The sequence below is a fragment of the Cervus canadensis genome, chromosome 28 (assembly GCF_019320065.1).
Source record: "Cervus canadensis isolate Bull #8, Minnesota chromosome 28, ASM1932006v1, whole genome shotgun sequence".
Classification (NCBI taxonomy): domain Eukaryota; kingdom Metazoa; phylum Chordata; class Mammalia; order Artiodactyla; family Cervidae; genus Cervus; species Cervus canadensis.
The window spans coordinates 7663325-7680417 of NC_057413.1; the positions used below are offsets into that span (position 1 = coordinate 7663325).

At 36.2% G+C, this 17093-nt stretch overlaps 1 protein-coding gene across 6 annotated transcripts in view; it reads left to right on the forward strand.

Annotated features, from left to right (window-relative positions):
• The window catches only part of HIVEP1 (HIVEP zinc finger 1), a 129697-nt gene that overhangs the window by 72821 nt on the left and 39783 nt on the right, over positions 1–17093 (forward strand). For 5 of the 6 annotated variants that reach the window (XM_043449588.1, XM_043449591.1, XM_043449585.1 and 2 more), the window contains exon 3: positions 2164–2217. In XM_043449588.1, coding sequence (XP_043305523.1) covers positions 2164–2217 — 54 coding nt within the window. The remainder of the gene's footprint in view (positions 1–2163; positions 2218–17093) is intronic. The other variant, XM_043449590.1, reaches the window with a different exon arrangement.

Consider the following 17093-nt stretch of genomic DNA (forward strand, 5'->3'; position numbering starts at 1 on the left):
AACACAGTAGATACCCCAAATCTACTGATGTAAATTGAGGTCATTTTTGCAAGAATTTGTCATGTTAAAGTACAAATAGAAGGTGGCCAAACTTCAATATACTAAACAGAAACTGTTCTTTAAATACGTGTTAAGTCATGAGCTTTTGCTGCCTGGAGCCCCAGTTAATCCTATTAATGAAAAGTTGTTTTATTATATAATATCAAATTATGTATGCACAAACTCTTACACATAGTCATTACTGCTATGAATATATATCAGTACAATATATACATATGTGTTATTTATGGTTCTTAAGTTTAGGCAAACTGCTGGCATAGAAGTAATAGTGCTTTTCATTTTTTTGTTTCTCAAAGACTGTGTATTTAATACTTATTTACATTTTGAATATCTCCAATATACTCAGTATTATTTATTTTTGAGAAAGTGTGCCTTGTGCTTTTGTCATGTATATTAACATAGATTTCAGTCACACATTTGGAATTCTCCTTTTGAAGTAAAAGTTCTGCTAAATACAGAATCTACTTTCTGCATTTATTAAGGGCTTTTTTTTTTTTTTCCCCATTACTGTTTCGTTTTACTCATCATTTCATGAGAAATAACTAAAAGCTTGCAAATGAGAAAAAAATTGTATCATTTCCAAAGACTGTCTCTTCTCCCCTCAAATCTTACTCTGGATCTGATAACCAGCAGGGAGCTAATAGGCCGTTGCTGTGGGGATGAAGATGGAGTTGTGATAAACCATGACTTGTTTCTTTCATTCTCATGCTCCCCATCTGCCTTGATAAGGCAGGCTGGATGGATCAATATGCAATGGAAAGAAGTTTGCTCAGTGAATGGAAGGTTCTTTGAGTTTCTGGCTTTTCCGGCAAGGCTGGCGGGGGAAGAGGCAGGTAGCACCGGAGGTTGAAGGGCCTGTGGTGGGGAGGATGCCGTCTTCCGTGGCCAGCGATGATGTTTAGTATCAGTGACCATTGGGAGCTGATAGTGGATACTGGGAGGTTATGAGTGGCTGACATACCACTATTTTGAAAGCATTTAAACTTTGCTCCAGTGGACTAGCTGAAATGTCACATCATTATGGTTACGGTGTTCATTTCAGTATAGAATAGCATCAGGAATTTTGTTACCTTTTACCAGTTAGTGTTTAGACCACTGTATTAAACTTAGAATTGGTTTCTGTCAATCTTCAATTATGTATATCCTTATAGAAATTTAAATTAATTGTTACCAACGTAGAACATGCGCTTATTGACCAAGTCCAGTTGTGCTCAAAGCTCAGACGGGGGGCTGCAGCTCTGGGAGGCAGCCGCCCCAACTCTTTCTTAGTCGTTGCTTCTTTCAGAACCATGCTCATCTGAAAGTGATGATTGCAGAAGTGCTGTATATTTGTTGCTGTTTTTCAGTTGCTCAGTCGTGTCTGGCCCTCTTGCGACCCCATGGACTGTAACCTGCCGGGCTCCTCTGTCCATGGGATTCTCCAGGCAAGAGTATTAGAGGGGGTTGCCATGCCCTCCTCCAGGGGACCTCCCCAACCCAGGGATCGAACCGAGTCTTCTGCATTGCAGGCGGATTCTTTACTGCTGAGCCACGGGGGAAGCCCTTAGTTTTTGTTCAGTGCCTCTTTAATTCAGTATTCCACCCTCACAGTTCATGGGTAATTATTCTGTAACCAACGGTTGGCAGAAGCATCGTGTTGCTGTGCTTCAGCCCGTCATTTATTTTTCATCCTTTTATTTCTTCCATGTTTGACTTAGGTCTTAGGCCATCTATGAACTTAGCTTAGACTTATTTCTAAGCCAGTTGGCATTTGTTGAAACTCACCAGTGAAATTTGTATGTCTTCATAAAAAAAAAGAATTATTTTTATGTAGTTTGAATAGGCAGTTATACATTTTAAAATTATGGTTCAGTATTTAAAACGCACTAATTATTTGCATTGTGGAAACAATTGGAAGTAGCCCTTGTGACTAAGACTTAATTAAAATTACAATTTTAAAAGGACTCTATTATTTAACAGTTTACACATGTTTGTTTCATAAATAATTCATTCAACAGATACTTATTACTATGTGTCAGGTACCATTTATAAGTAATATACTTGTTTTGCTGTCTTCTTATTTGTGTATGATGAATTAATTTATACTTTTTTTGTTTTTCTTAGACAAAATTGAAGAAGCACAAAAAGAACTAAATGGGGCAGAAGTGTCAAAAAAAGGTAAGTTAAAATCAACCCCAGTATAGGCTTTATTTTTGCAGAGATTCCTGTATAAATACCTTATTATTGCAACCTTTCTAAATGAATCAATGTAAAATTGATACCTAAAAGTTGATGGACTTTGCTTTATGTGCATAGCATAATATGCACTTTGTTTTAAGTGCATAGCATGTTCTGTGACTATTTCCCAGGTGTTACCTGTTTTGCTGTGGGGAGTATGACAGCTTGTTGTAGATCTTCTGAAAGTCCTATTTGGGAGACTGTCACATGGCCATAAATGGGGCCAGTATAATGGGTACTGATGGCTGTGTTCACGTATATGTGTGCTTCTGTGTGCTTGACTGGCGGAGTATTTTTTTTTTTTTTGATGTGACAAAAGCCTAAGACAACCAAAATAACACAAATGCTAGTCAGTGTAGGAATAGTTGTCTCAGTTGTAGTACCTTCATATTTGGGGATGTTATGCAGCTTTTTAAAAAATGTTAATTATTTCAGTTGACTGTGATTTGTTGCAGTGGTGAGAGATGGGGCAGAGGAAGTTGATTCACTTTTATTTATCTGGATCTGTGTTCTTTCCTTAGTTTTCGTGGGTAAATTTTGCATAAGGAATAAAAAGCTTACAAGCAAAAAGTGGTTTTCATCACAGAAAGCGTACTGATTATTTTCTCAGCTAATGTGAAAAAAGACATTTTATGTACAACAGTCTGTGGAATGGGAGGAAGACAGGAAGGTGGATAGAGTTCCAGCACACTCTAATGTTAATGGGTAAAATTGATTAAAAGGATGTAAGATTCTCTTTCTGGCATTTAGATTTCATAATTTAGTTTTGCTTTGTTCTTATTACATATTACCGCAGGATGTTTTGGCAGAAAAATTTAGCCATGTAGGATTCCAATGGAAAGTCTTTTTCTTTTTTTTTTTAATCTAAGTAGATTCCTAGCTGGGCTTTCCCCGTGGCTCAGTGGTAAAGAATCTATCTTCGATACAGGAGACGCAGGAGAACTCTGGTTCGATCCCTGGGTTGGGAAGATGCCCTGGAGAGGGGCATGGCAACCCACTCCAGTATTCTTGCCTGGGAAATCACATGGACAGGACCCCTGACAGTCGATGGGGTCACAAAGAGTCGGACACGACTGAAGCGACTTAGCAGCAGCAGCAGCAGCAGCAGATTCCTAAGTAGATATCTTTGGTGGAAATAATTTCAGGTCGTCCACGTTCTCTGTCCCTTGGCCCAGCCTGGGCAGCCTCCAGGGCTGTTTGGGGTTGGTCTGGGTAGCTTCGCTGTGATGTGCAGACATCTTAAAAGTATCTCCCCTCTTTATCTGCTCCCCTCAGCACTTTCCATGGGATTTCTGGAAGGCCCATATCAAACATGACCCTTCAGTGGCACTCTTGCCAAAACACAGTCTAAGAAGAGTTGAGAAGTCACCACAGCCAGGTCATCCCTTTGAAAGGTTGACTGAAGCTCCCTTCCGCACACTGCTGAAATCCTAAAGCATTTGAGACACTCAGGCTGTAAGAACCTAGGAGTTTAAACTTCGTCATGGTCAATCTTTTCCATGTCTAGTACCGGTTCAGAGCTGCTTCAGTTAGCAATATAAATGTGTTCTGGTCTTACTTTTCCTTCTTTCCTACCCCTGTGGCAAAGAGCTTTAAAAACAGTGAACTAAGTGTCTGATAGGAAGGAGGAAATGGAACAGAGGTTCTAGAAAAAGAAATGGGATAATGAGGTTGAAATAATCCAGTGGGCTGCGTTTGGCAGGCTACATTTATTTAAGACCCAGGATGAATACCAAGCAAGCCTTGTTCTGTGCGGTTCACTGCCCAGTGTTACTACTCAGCTTGCAGTTTTACATATGCATTCTGGGCAAATTAAAAATAAAGTCGTTTTGCTCCAATATCAGTTTGTCCTTGACAACATGAGATAAACTTTTTGAGTAACAAAGGTCCTTGAGATTTCTCAGATCTTTGCTTGTTGAGCTGTCTTGTTTGATGAAAGGAAATCCATTTTTTCTTTTGTAGAATCTACTTTAGAAATTTGGAGTTTTTTATTGATTTATGGATCATCTAGAATAGATCGTTTTTTCACTACTTTTTCCAACTTTTGGTGATTTCCCCCTGAAAATTTAACTTTTTCTACATCTGCCTTTTTTTCTTTAATTGGTACTTTGTTCTAAGGCTTTGTGTCAATTGAAGATGCTATAGTCCTTAACCCACTGGAGGTTCTTTCTCCCTCTTCTTTTTCTTACCAGTAGTAACCATTAGTTACAAGTAACTAGTTTATCTTCAGAAGCAATTAGCATACTGGTAGGCTCTTAAAGAAAACAATCCTTGCTTATTGGTAGATTTTAAAAGATATCTTTCCTGTTTTTTAACATTTTAAGGAAAGATTAATCTGTGCAGTACAGTATAATGACAGAGAAACTGACTGTTCATTATATACCAATAGAATAAAGCAGTGAACTAAATTATGGTAGCCCATTTCTTTTATTTTTTCTCTCTGTTTATGAATGAAAATCAGATGGCTTGAATTTTATTTGTTTTGGTTTTGACCAATTTGGGGATAAATATAGAAAGCAGCATTCATCAATTCTCTATAATGTCCTTGTTTTCTTCCTTATAGTGCTATATACTTGGATTTAGTATCCATTGTGCTTGACACTTTCTAAAATCATTGCGTGAGATTTAAATAAAATAAACAGTGATGAATATGCATAAAGTGAACTGGGAAGAAATAAATTTATCAGTTAATTAGGAGAGCTTTTATGTGCTGATTCATGCATAAACTTTGATTTTAATACTTTGTTTTAAATTTTTATCACACAATATTTGACCCCTAAAATAATCCATGTAAGTATATGTAATATGTATTATTACATATATATGCAATGTCATGTATTATTGTGTATGTATTTTATATATGTGTGTAACATTATGTATTATCACATATCTAATACCTAGTACTTATATTAGTATATGTAGTATATATTGTTATAACATCATGACAGTAGCATGGTCATCTTTGATTCTAAAAGCCAATTTAAGAACTGGCACATTGCTAATATGTACTATTGTATCAACCTACATACTAGTCTTCACTTCATCCCAATACCTGCTTGGTAGAAAGTCTTAACTTTGTGTCATCATCTGCATTTCCTCTTTGAAAAAATGTCTCTTAACTTCTTTTGCCCCATTTTTAAATTAGGTTGTTTGGGGTTTTTTATTTGATGTTGAGTTATATGAGCTCATATATAGCTCATATGATGTTGGGTTATATGAGCTGTTTATATATGTTGGTTAGTCCCTCATAGGTCACATCATTTGCATATATTTTCTCCCATTCAATAGGCTGTCTTTTCATTTTGCTGATGGTTTACTTTGCTGTGCAAAAGCTTTCAAGTTTAATTGGGTCCCATTTGCTTATTTTTACTTTTATTTCCTTTACTTTAGGAGATGGAGCCAAAAAAAAAAAAATGCTGCTGTGATTTATGAAAAAACATATTTTGCTTCTTTTCCTCTAGGACTTTTGTAGTATCCAGTCCTACGTTTAGGTCTTTAATCCAGTTTGAGTTTATTTTTGTGTATAGTATTAGGAAATGTTTTAATTTCACTCTTTGACATGTAGCTGTCAAGTTTTCTCAGCACCACTTACTGAAGAATCTTTTTTCCCCAGGGTATATTCTTGCCTCCTTTGTCAGAGATTAATTGTCAATGTATTTAATAAAGTTACTCCAGCTTTCTTTTTTGCTCTTCAGTCAGGTATTTTTCTTATAATTTATCCACTTTCTTAGCATTTAAGTTTATTGGCAAAAAGTCACTCATGGTATTCTTTCTCGCTGCTGCAGGATCTGTAGTTGTGTCTCCGTTTTCTCACTGTTCATTTATGCGTTTCTCTCTACGTTGAGTAGTCTTGCCAAAGTTTGTCTGTTCCATTCCCCTTTTACTGTAACTTCTGAGTTTCTTGCTATCGTCTTGTATAATACTCCCATTTCATTACATTTTGCTCTGTGTTATCTTTTCTTCTTCTTTGGGCTTATTCTGTTATCCAGTTTCTTAAGTTGGTAACTGGGCTTATTTTTTAAGTCTTTATTCTTCTCTACTAAAATCACTTGAAGCTATTAATTTCCTTATAAACTTTGCTTTAGCTGTATTAAACATAGTTTCATATTTGCTACTTTGATTAATTTTTGTGCTGTTTTCTTCTTTGACTCCCTTGATAGAATTTTTTTCCCTCAGGGATGGTTGGGGATTTTGTTTATTTTTTTGTTAGTGATTTCTGACTTAATTGCACTGTTATATTAATTGCCTTTTGAAATGAGTTTGTATTTCTAAAATAATTTGCTCTCTGTTTCTGAATACAGTGTAATCAAAAGTTTCAGGGAATGGTATATAAAAATGCTCCTAGATTTTATATTAGAAATTTAAGAATTCAGCATTTTACAGAAAAATTGATCATTTTACAAAGATGGGAAAGCTGAAGTTGAAAGCTGTTAAATAACTGTATCCCAGGGATTGCAACATAGGATGAGGAATTTTCAAGTTTGTGTTATTCTACTGTTATTCTGCATTGTAACTGGATGAAAGCTGTGTTCTAGTGGTAATTGAATTGATAATAGTTGTTCAGTCACTCAGTTTTGTCCGACTCTTTGCGACCCCCATGGACTGCAGCATGCCAGGCTTCCCTGTCCTTTACCATCTCCCAGAGCTTGCACAGACTAATGTCCATTGAGCTGGTGATGCCATCCGGCCATCTCATCCTCATCCTCTGTTGTCCCTTTCTCCTGCTTTCTGTCTTTCCCAGCATCAGGGTCTTTTCTAGTGCATTGGCTCTTCATATCATGTGGCCAAAGTTTTGGAGCTTCAGTTTCAGCATCAGTCCTTCCAGTGAATATTCAGGGTTGATTTCCATTAGGATTGACTGGCTTGATCTCCTTGCAGTCTAAGGGACTTTTAAGAGTCTTCTCTAACACCATAGTTCAAAAGCATCAATTCTACAAAAAAAATAAAAAATAAAAAAAAAAATAAAAATAAAAAAGCATCAATTCTTTGGCACTCAGCCTTCTTTATGGTCCAACTGTCACATCCATGGATAACTACTAGAAACACCATAGCTTTGACTGTATGGACTTCTGTAGGCAAAGTAATTTCTCTGCTTTTTAATACACTGTCTAGGTTTGTCATAGCCTTTTTTCCTAAGGAGCAAGCACGTCTGTGCTATTCTACTGTCACTCTGCATTGTAACTGGATGAGAGCTCTGTTCTAGTGAGAGTTGAGTCTATGGTAGTTACTCCTGTTCTAAAGTAGTCCTTTGAGCAAAAAGATCCCCTTTTCAAAAAAATATTGTAATGACTCAGGAAAAAGTAGGAGTCCAATAGTAGATATAGAAAAGGGTGGAGGTTCTAGGTCAGTTTGCATTGAGATTTTTCATATTATTATGTCTCAAACAGCAAAATCCTAAAATCACCACCATAATATCTAGTTTCCTTTTAGCAGCTATCATTCTGAAATTATATACTCTAGTCACCAGAAAGTTTTTTTATTTAAAAAAAAATTCTGTTTATCATCTGTTTTACCATGTATATGTGAATAATTAGTCCTAAGCATGTAAGTCATTTATGGCTTAAGAAATATAGTAAGCAACTTATCCTGCTGAAATAACCCTATGATATTCAGACTTACTCCAAAGAGTCACTTGACAAGTAGGATTTCTGTTAACATAGGCATAATGTACTGCCTGGAATTACCCACTTGTTATCTGGGGAAGCTTGAGGGAAGTTAGGTTCCTGTGTAAAACTAGATGAATAATTCAGAAGTGAACTGTCTAGTGAGCAGAAACCTAGATTGTGAACTCTGATTAGTGGGTAAATATGAAAGCTAGCATTTGCTCACCTACTTTCCTAAATTTTTGGAAATTCTTTATAACATGAATAAGTTTTCAAGGACTGAAAAATAAGTCCCCCTTTTTTTTTCTTTTTTAAATACTGAATGTGATATTGAAAAAAAAAGAAATGAAGGTTGATTTGAAATAGTATTTTATGTTAATAAGGTTATACCTTTATGCCAGTGACATTCTCTTCCTTAAGAATTTTGCTAAGTATACTTAAGGAAATATGAGAGCATGTTCCCATAATTGGGGGTGATGAAGTCCTTCCTAAGTTAAGACTAAACTTTAGGTGGCATAATGGAAAAGTTGGACTGATTTTTCTTAAATTGAAATGAATAATGTTAATGCAAGATAAGATGAAAATGTTTTAGAACAGTCTGGGAGAAAATTTGTGCAATAAAACAAAACTTGGTTGGGTTGCTTACAATGTTATGAATTTGGAAAGGTATTAGCACTTGACAGAATGAAAGCTCACACTGATACAGCCAGTGGGAAGGCTAGTGTGATATGTTTGTGAGATGTCTGAACTAGAAAATTTTTTTAAAGGAATGCAGTTTAATTATTTCAGTATTATAGTAATGCTAGCTAGTTTATAAATTAATAACCAGGAAATAATGTAATTAAATGAGCATTAATGGGTGTTTATTTTTAATTGAAATGTTTATAAATTCTACTTTCTTAATATTAAATGCTCAAAAAAGGTTATCATATTTTTCTTTCATTCTTTTCTTCAGTAATTTTTTTTATTAATGCATCAGCCATTCTTTTTTCGCTCTAGAAAGTGGAAAGAAAAGAAAAAGTCTGTACCTTAAAGGAACCTATGTGCTTTAATCCAGCTCTTGTGCAAATTATCATAAAATCCGAATTGGTGGAATCAAAATTCATGAGGTTTTCTGTAGACTGGCAGCAGTGCCTAACAAATTTCCCTTGGGAAAACAGCTACAGCTTTTCTGTTTTTTAGAAAAGAAATTCATCTCTCTTTTCTTTTAATATTATCTTACTTGGAATTTCAGATTTAAATATGCAGGTCTCCTGAAGTGTTCTTTTAGTGTCATAGACAATGCTAATGGCTCAGATTGCCAGAAAATTAGTATTATTTTAATTATTTGTGCCATGTATATGAGTTTAAAGTGTCATGTGTCAATCCTGCCAATATCTTGAGATTTAAAAATACTAGCTCCCAAGAGATCATTGCTTCACAACTAGACTATGCCAGTTTTATAAATACAGGTTCATGTCACTGTTTCCTCCTCTTGTGATTCCCTCTCTCTTCTGTGTTGGTAGTACCCTCCTCTGGAGAAGGAAATGGCAACCCACTCCAGTATTCTGCCGTCCATTGGGTCGCACAGAGTCGGACATGACTGAGCAACTTAGCATGCATGCAAACAAACCATCTTTTAGTAAAATAAGTAAATATTCTGTTCATGGTGTTGAAATGCAAGAAACTAAAACTTTGCTTCCTGCAAATTTTGAGAGGCAAAACTCTCAAAATATTTCTTAACAGTATTATTGATTACTCTCTATTGAGTAATCATTTATTAAATTAGAAGCTAAAATAGCTAACAAGATGTTACTTTTATAGGATTTATTGAAAGGTTTGCATTCTTTCACACTTTTATAGCCTTTCCATTGACTTCAAAATGTTATGGATTGTAAGGTACACAGTGATCTCATGTACCATTTAGGAAGGGAAAAATTGACTGGCAGATAAGGGAGGACAGGGTGCTTTTCTAAGTGATTGGAAGATGCACCAGGATTTCAGGAAGATTAAAATGTTCAAAACACATTTGTTTAAGATTCTGTGAAGTGTGTGTTTATGTCCACTGTTTCGTTTTTTGACAAGAGAGATATAAAACAGCTTAGATTATGAGATGTGGATGTGAGCTGCTCTGAAGACAATATCCCTGAGGATGATGGAAAACAAAGGAATGGGTCTTATTCTGTTGGTTCACTTGGGGATTCATGGAAGAAAGATAAGGCGGGGGAAACCCAGATTATGTTTAATTTACCATCTTCGCTTTTGGGATAATTGACTTCATGCATATGCCTCTTCAGTATTACTTTTTTATACGAGTCGTGTTGTAGGGTGATTTAAAAGGATAATGCGTGCTGCTGTTGGTTGATTTATTTAAACTTTCCCCCAGCCTTGCTTCTGTGACCTATGTGTGGGGCAAAAGAAAGAAAAGAAAAAGAGAGAAGCAGGCTCAGACGTTTGTTGCCCACACGGGGACTTGTTCTTTTTCTCGTTTACTCAGATGAGAGAAGGCAATACCTGCGTCACATGGAAGTGAAGGATACAATTCTGGGGAAGAAAGAACAGAAAATAAATGCAAGGGGGAGGCAGAACCAATTGGAAGTAGGCAAACAACTGCGAGGAATTCTATAAAATAAATTTTAAAAAATTGAAAGCAAACAACAGAGGACCATTTCACTGAAATAGAGCATTCTTTTACTCCTGTTTCACTATCCAGATGTGTTTTGTTGGGCTGTGCTATATGTAAGAAGAATATCAATTTTTAAGGATGATGATTTAGAATTCTGCACCAACCACCAAGCTTGGGATACTGTAGTAGCTATTTCATTCAAGAAGAGATTTGGAAAAAGAAAATGAGACTCTGTGGGTGAAAGAGAAAAGGCAGGAAGAGACTGAAGAAAATTTAAATGAGAGCAAATGTATATAGTAACGTATGCACCTAGCTGGATATTTAGTGAGTGAGGACATGGTTTGACAGATGATGGTATTGGAAGTGCAGCCCTGCATCAGAATGGGGAGGCCGCTATGCGGGTTCATTTCTGGAAGCCCGCCACATAGCACCTAGTGACCCACTCAGTAACGGGTAACAAAACCCTTCCATGGCTACCTGTGTCTCTTCAGTGTGAAGACAGCGCCCTAACAGCCGATGAGATCTCAGCCCATTAAGCTCCTTGCCTCACCCCTGCCACACGTGGGGATGAGTGCTCTGGTCCCGTTTTGCCCAGCATCATATGCTGGCGCCTCCTGCGGTTCCTGGCGCATACAGTAGGCACTGGGCAAATATTTAGTTGGCTGTTCTGCGCACCCAGACTGGCCTGTAATATTAAATCTGTTTTGTGACCTAATTGGTAGTGTTTCCTTATATTTAATATGAAAAGTTACTATATGAAAGTTGAGTGTTTGTGAGGGAAGAAGAGCATGTATATGTCTTTGGTTAGATGTACCTGCTCAAGTTTGCACCTTCTTGGGTCGATTGTATTTATAACCTCTTACATTCTGTATGTTTTACAAGTATCCAAATATTTTAAGACAGAGTATAACCTTCTCTCATAAGTTTAAATAATTTTTACGGTTGCTGTATCCTTCCCTTTCTCATTTCTGAGAACATTTATTATTGATTAGATTGATTTTTTATTTAATTAAAAATTTCAAACAGAATTGTTACTTATTCTGCTTTAAAGTTTTTCAATTTGATATATCTCTGATTTTACTTTTTATTTCTACAATCAAAATTATTTCTCTGAAATTATATTGACTGCTTAAAAATTTTCCTTTCATATATAAAAAAGTTCCATAGTATTTGCCTTTGTATGATTACTGACATAAATATTTTGAGTACTTATTTCATCTCTACCTGCTAGATTTTGATCTGTATTTTAAATTATTGCTAAATAAGCAGGTATTTGTTAGGTTCTTAATTTGCTAACTTCCTGCTTTGGGGTTGAATTACACATTAGTTGTATGTGAATAATACGTGTAGGTGATGAATTTAAAAATATGAAACTCCAGGTGATGGGTAGAGATTTGCCAGCTCTGTACTCTAATCCCATCATATTTTAATGTTTTTAAACTTTATGAATTTTTTTATTTTATACAAGATTTTGTAATATATAAAATTTAGTGTGTTTATTCTATTACATTTTTCCTTTTCTGTTAAAATCTATATTCTTTTCCTATTTCCTGCCTTTTTGCTGTATATAGCCTGTTAATGGTGAATTTCAGATTCCCTTCCTCACCCTATTTTTCTATTTCTCTTGAACAGTTTTTTAAAAATGTATTCCATTACCTATTTGTTATACGATAAAAGTTAATGCTGTATCCTGCATTGTGTAAACCCTTAACTAAATGATTCTTGGTCTTATTTGGAGGCACTGACTTCAGATTCCACTTACATCCCATCCCTGCTTTTCTTTTCAGGGCTGAGGTTCTGTTCAGAATTGCTGCGCTGTTCTGTTTTGCAGTGTATATCCCCCATTAGGAATGTTGTCAAGGCCTCTGAATCCATTTTTTGTTAGGAAACTAAACTTATTCTTCACTGAGACCACATGCACCACTCTGCTCTTCTCTCAATGTGTCTTTCATGAGGCTTGGTGGTGCCCCAGAGGCTGCTGCTGGGTTAGATGCTGGCTCCAAGCTTCCGCAGCTCTACGTTCATAGCATTTGTACCTTCTTTAGAGTGTGTCCATTTACCCTGCTTTTGACTTACATGCTATTATTATCATGTATTTGAGTCCACAGATATTCTTTACTATTTGTATACAGCTGCTACTCATCTTTCTTTTTACCTGTATTAATCAACTTGGGACTTATTTTTGTCTTACATCTCTAGCTTCCCATGAGGGATACTTTTATTTTACATGAAGAATCATCATTTTTCATTAATGCAGGTCTGTTGTGACAAATTATTTCAAATTTCATTTATTAGAAAATGTTTCTTTTTCATTCTTGAAAAAATACTTTTAATCCAAGTATAGAAGCATAAAATTCGAGTTTGGCAGTTTATTTCCTTGAGTACATTGTAACTGTGGAGATGTCTGCTTGTGAGTCTAATTATTGTTCGTCTGAAGGCCGTCCTTTTGGGCCTTGTCTCTGACTTTTGCAGTTTTCGCGGTGATGTGCATAGGTGTGATTTCTGTGTATTTATCTTGCTTGTGGTTTATAGCATTCTAGAATCTGTAGATTCATGTGTTTCATTAGTTTGTGGAAACTTTTGGACCTTATTTTCTCAGATTTATTACTTCTGTCCAATTATTTTGAAATATGCCACATTTTCATATACTAAATGCCTTTATAGTCCTACAGATTCTCAAGTTTAACCATTAATATGATTTTGAGAAAATACTATTTAATCTCTGTCCATGTAGGTGTCTTTACATAATTCTTTTTCAGAATTTTATTGTCTAATTTAGAATATTATTCTCCTAAGTGAGGAATAGAGTCATGTCATATTTTTTAAAAAGCAAGTTTTAAACATTGTTTGAAATTGTATAAAGTTTATAAATTTTAAAAGAATTGATATCTTCAAAATATTGATTATCTTCAGGAACATGTATGTTTCTTCATTTTGTGAGCACCTTCATATCAGAAAACTTTTAAATTTTCTGTAGGTTTTGAATATTTTGTGCTAAATGTATTTCTAGGCATTTTTCTATTTTTATTGCTGTTATATATAGAATATTTTTTTCATTATATTTTCTAACTGTTTTTGGTATGAGCGAAAGATATATGTATGTTTTGGGTAGACAGCTGACCTACTGAAACTCTTATTAGATGTAGTAGAGTTTCAGTTATTTCTCCTAGGTACCCTAGGAAAGCACTGTTATCTGCAAATAATGCTGTTTTCTTCCTTACCATCATTTGTATCTGATTTTTTAAAATTCTGTTATTGTATTGGCTAGATCTGGAGAAATGATTAAAAGTCATAGTGATTATTACAAGAATCTTTTTGTTGACCCCACCTTTAGAGATTTCTCTAGTGTTTGATTTGAGTGTTGCCTCTCATTGGCATGGTAAATATTCCTTATCATGTTTTCCTAGTGCTGTGAAGGTTTGTTTGGATTTTTCTAATTCCCCTATGACTTCCTCTTTAACCCCTAGGCTATTTAGAAATACATTATTCAATTTCCAAATATTTGGGGATTTTCCAGATGTCTTTCTGCTGTTTATTTCTCATTTAATTTTGCTGTGGTCAGAGAACATACACACTCCTTTTCTGAGCAACAGACTGTTTTTAAGTTTAAACAGTCACATGTGCCCTGTGGCTACCTGTGTTCGTTTTCCATTGCTGTCTAATAAATTACTATAAACTTATCAGTTCAAGAAATACTTAATCCTGTAGTTCTGTAGGTCGGAAGCCCCACATGGTCTCACAGGGCCTCAGTCAAGGTGTCAGCAGAGCCCCGTTTCCTTCTGGAGTCTCTAGGAGAGAATCTGTTTCCTTGCCCACTCAGGTTATTGACAGAATGAAATCCCAGTGACCCCCACACCTAGCAGCTTCATGTCTCATCCTGTTTTTCTGAATGTGATACTTAACACTGTTGCTCACATTTTCTCCTTAGAAGTCTCTAAACCCTGGCTTCCTGGGCCCTCCTGTCACATATTTTGTATTTTGTCTTTTTTTTTTCCTAGCATTTGCTGTCGTTATTTTTGTCATCATTATCATTCTTGTTGTTTCTAGCCCACCCTTAAATGCAGGGATTACCCAGACCTCTGATGGCAGACCTCTCTACTGTGTACCCTCTCTGGCTTCTCATTTCTGTACTTTCATGAAAACAGCACTCACTGCATACTCCCAGATCTGTGCCTCTAGCCCGTACTCTCTATAGGGAGAGAAAAGAATATGTGCATGTCTATTTAATATATCATCATTTTCATACTGCTGTGTAATCTTTGTAATTACTTGAAATGGATGTCTAATGTTATGTTAAGTGGCTCTGCCATTATTAGTCTTACCATTTCCATGCTGAACATGTCTCGTCCTAGGTCTGCAGCTATAATTTATAATTCTACATGTGGATATTGAGCTTGAGATTTGGTGGGATGGAAAGTGAGTTGATTTCCACTCCAGCCACACCTCCCTCCCCCAAAACGAGCTTAGTCTTGGCCCTTCCAGAGAGACAGGGAGCCTCAGCACAACCTCTGGCAAGCCTTTCTCCGGCTTTCTTGCTTTGAATCAGCTCAGAGGTCCACTGTCACTGCCCGAGTTCAGGGTAGCATTTTAATTCTTGCCTGAACCACTGAAAGGCCTTCTAAATGGTGCCCCCTCCCTCTGATCTCTTGACTGTCTGACACCAGTGTGACCTCAGTTGTTAGAAAACAGGTGGTCCCCATGTCCCCAAAACCAGGAGAGATCTGAAGTTGTTCACACTTATGTACTTTTTAGTCAATTAGAAAAAGAGACTCAGCTTCAATCAAGGCAGGGTTTTGAACACACTGTTAGGTTGTAGTTCACCATACCTGACACTAGCCAACCATGGGAATATCCTTTGTCATACTTTAGCTCCCATTTCCTTAACTTTATTCCTTAAACAAGGAGAATGGTAAAGGAGATCCAAGAAAATCTTATAAGTGTGAACACAGCTCAGAAAAACACTGTTGGGATCATATTCTCCATTGAACTCTACCCACTGTGATTCCCCATGATTTTAGGTAATAGATAAGCAGAGAGAGTTTGAAAAGGACCAAAAGTTCAGCCTTAAAGAAATTATTATCTCAGAAACAGAAGCATTTTTTAAGCTTCTTTAAACTTAGTTAAGATAATAAATTTATTTAAAGACACAATGGGCTTCTTTCCTGGGGGCTCAGACAGTAAAGAATCTGCCTTTAATGCAGGAGACTGGGGTTCAATCCCTGGGTCAGGAAGATCCCCTGGAGCAGGAAATACCACTCCAGTATCCTTGCCTGGGAAATCCCATGGACAGAGGAGCCTGGCAGGCTACAGTCCACGGGGTCACAAAGAGTTGGAGCAACTGAGCGATCAGCGCGCATGTATGTGTGCGCGCGCACACACACTCACACACAGTCACACATAATATGAGGCAATAAAATGAGATGACATGGAAAATACGGAACTTAGGGAACAAAACAATGTCAGTCAAAAACTAATAAAATTGAAACAACAAGGAACTTAATGGCCTAAAAATCAAATTATTGATGTAAGGGGAAAAGCTTTAGATAATTCTAGAAAAAGCAAAGGAGAGAAACAAAAAGATGGAAGCAATTTAAATCATCATAAGGGTGGTCCTGCACAAAGATAATTGATGTCAGTAATGTAAAAGAGCCCACCCCAAAGAAAAAAACGGCCAGAAAATATATTTGAATAAATAATAAAAGAAAACTTTTCTGAAATAAACTAAATGTATCTCCTTTTAGAGGTTCATTGTGTTCCAGGAAAAAAAAAAAATTGAAAGGTGTACAGTGGTCATTTTGGAGCTGACTACTAGTTTTGTTATTAGACTTTGAAAAGAAACTTTCTTGCAGACACTCAGGCAGAAAAAAGGCAAGTCACCTCAAGGAGGAGAAACTACTTGTTACGCTGTCAGCAGGCTTCTCTTTATAAGCTTCACCGCCAGAAAGCAAAGGACTGTACACGCTTTTGAAGAAAGGAAATGGTGTATTAGCACCAGGTATTAAAATTCAGAGAACAAAGAGTAAACAACTATGCAAATAGAGTGTAAATGTTCTAAACATTCAACAGAGAGAGATGAGTGGGTCTTCATTTAAAATTGAAACGTGGCTCATAAAATCTGTTTAAAATGTGTTTTTTTCACATTTAGAATGATCTCTATAAAGAAATAGGAATCTTAAGTCATTCCTTCTCCTTCATCTCAACTTCATTTTCTTTAAATACAAAATAGAATTATCTTTTTTGTTTTTCATATACATAGAATGTCCCCTTTAAAACTTCCTATGGTATTTCTTGGTAATTTGCCTGTGAGTTGAATTTGTGCATTTTTTTTTTTTCCTTTGGAGTGTAAGCCATCGTTTAACTCTTTTTTTTTTTGGACAAACAGCTTTACCTAAAAATAAAATCTTATTCCAGAAAGTATGCAAAATATAAAATAAACATGTTCACCCCAGTCAAGGCTCAGGTCACACTGGGTTGTGGATGGGCTTGGCGTGGGCAGGTTTTTCCAATCTCCTCTGCTTTTGCTCTGACAGTCGCCCGGGTTGGCAACTGCTGCTCCTCCAAGCGGCTGCTCTGCTGTTTTTGTGTCTATTTTAACAGCCTAGTGGCTC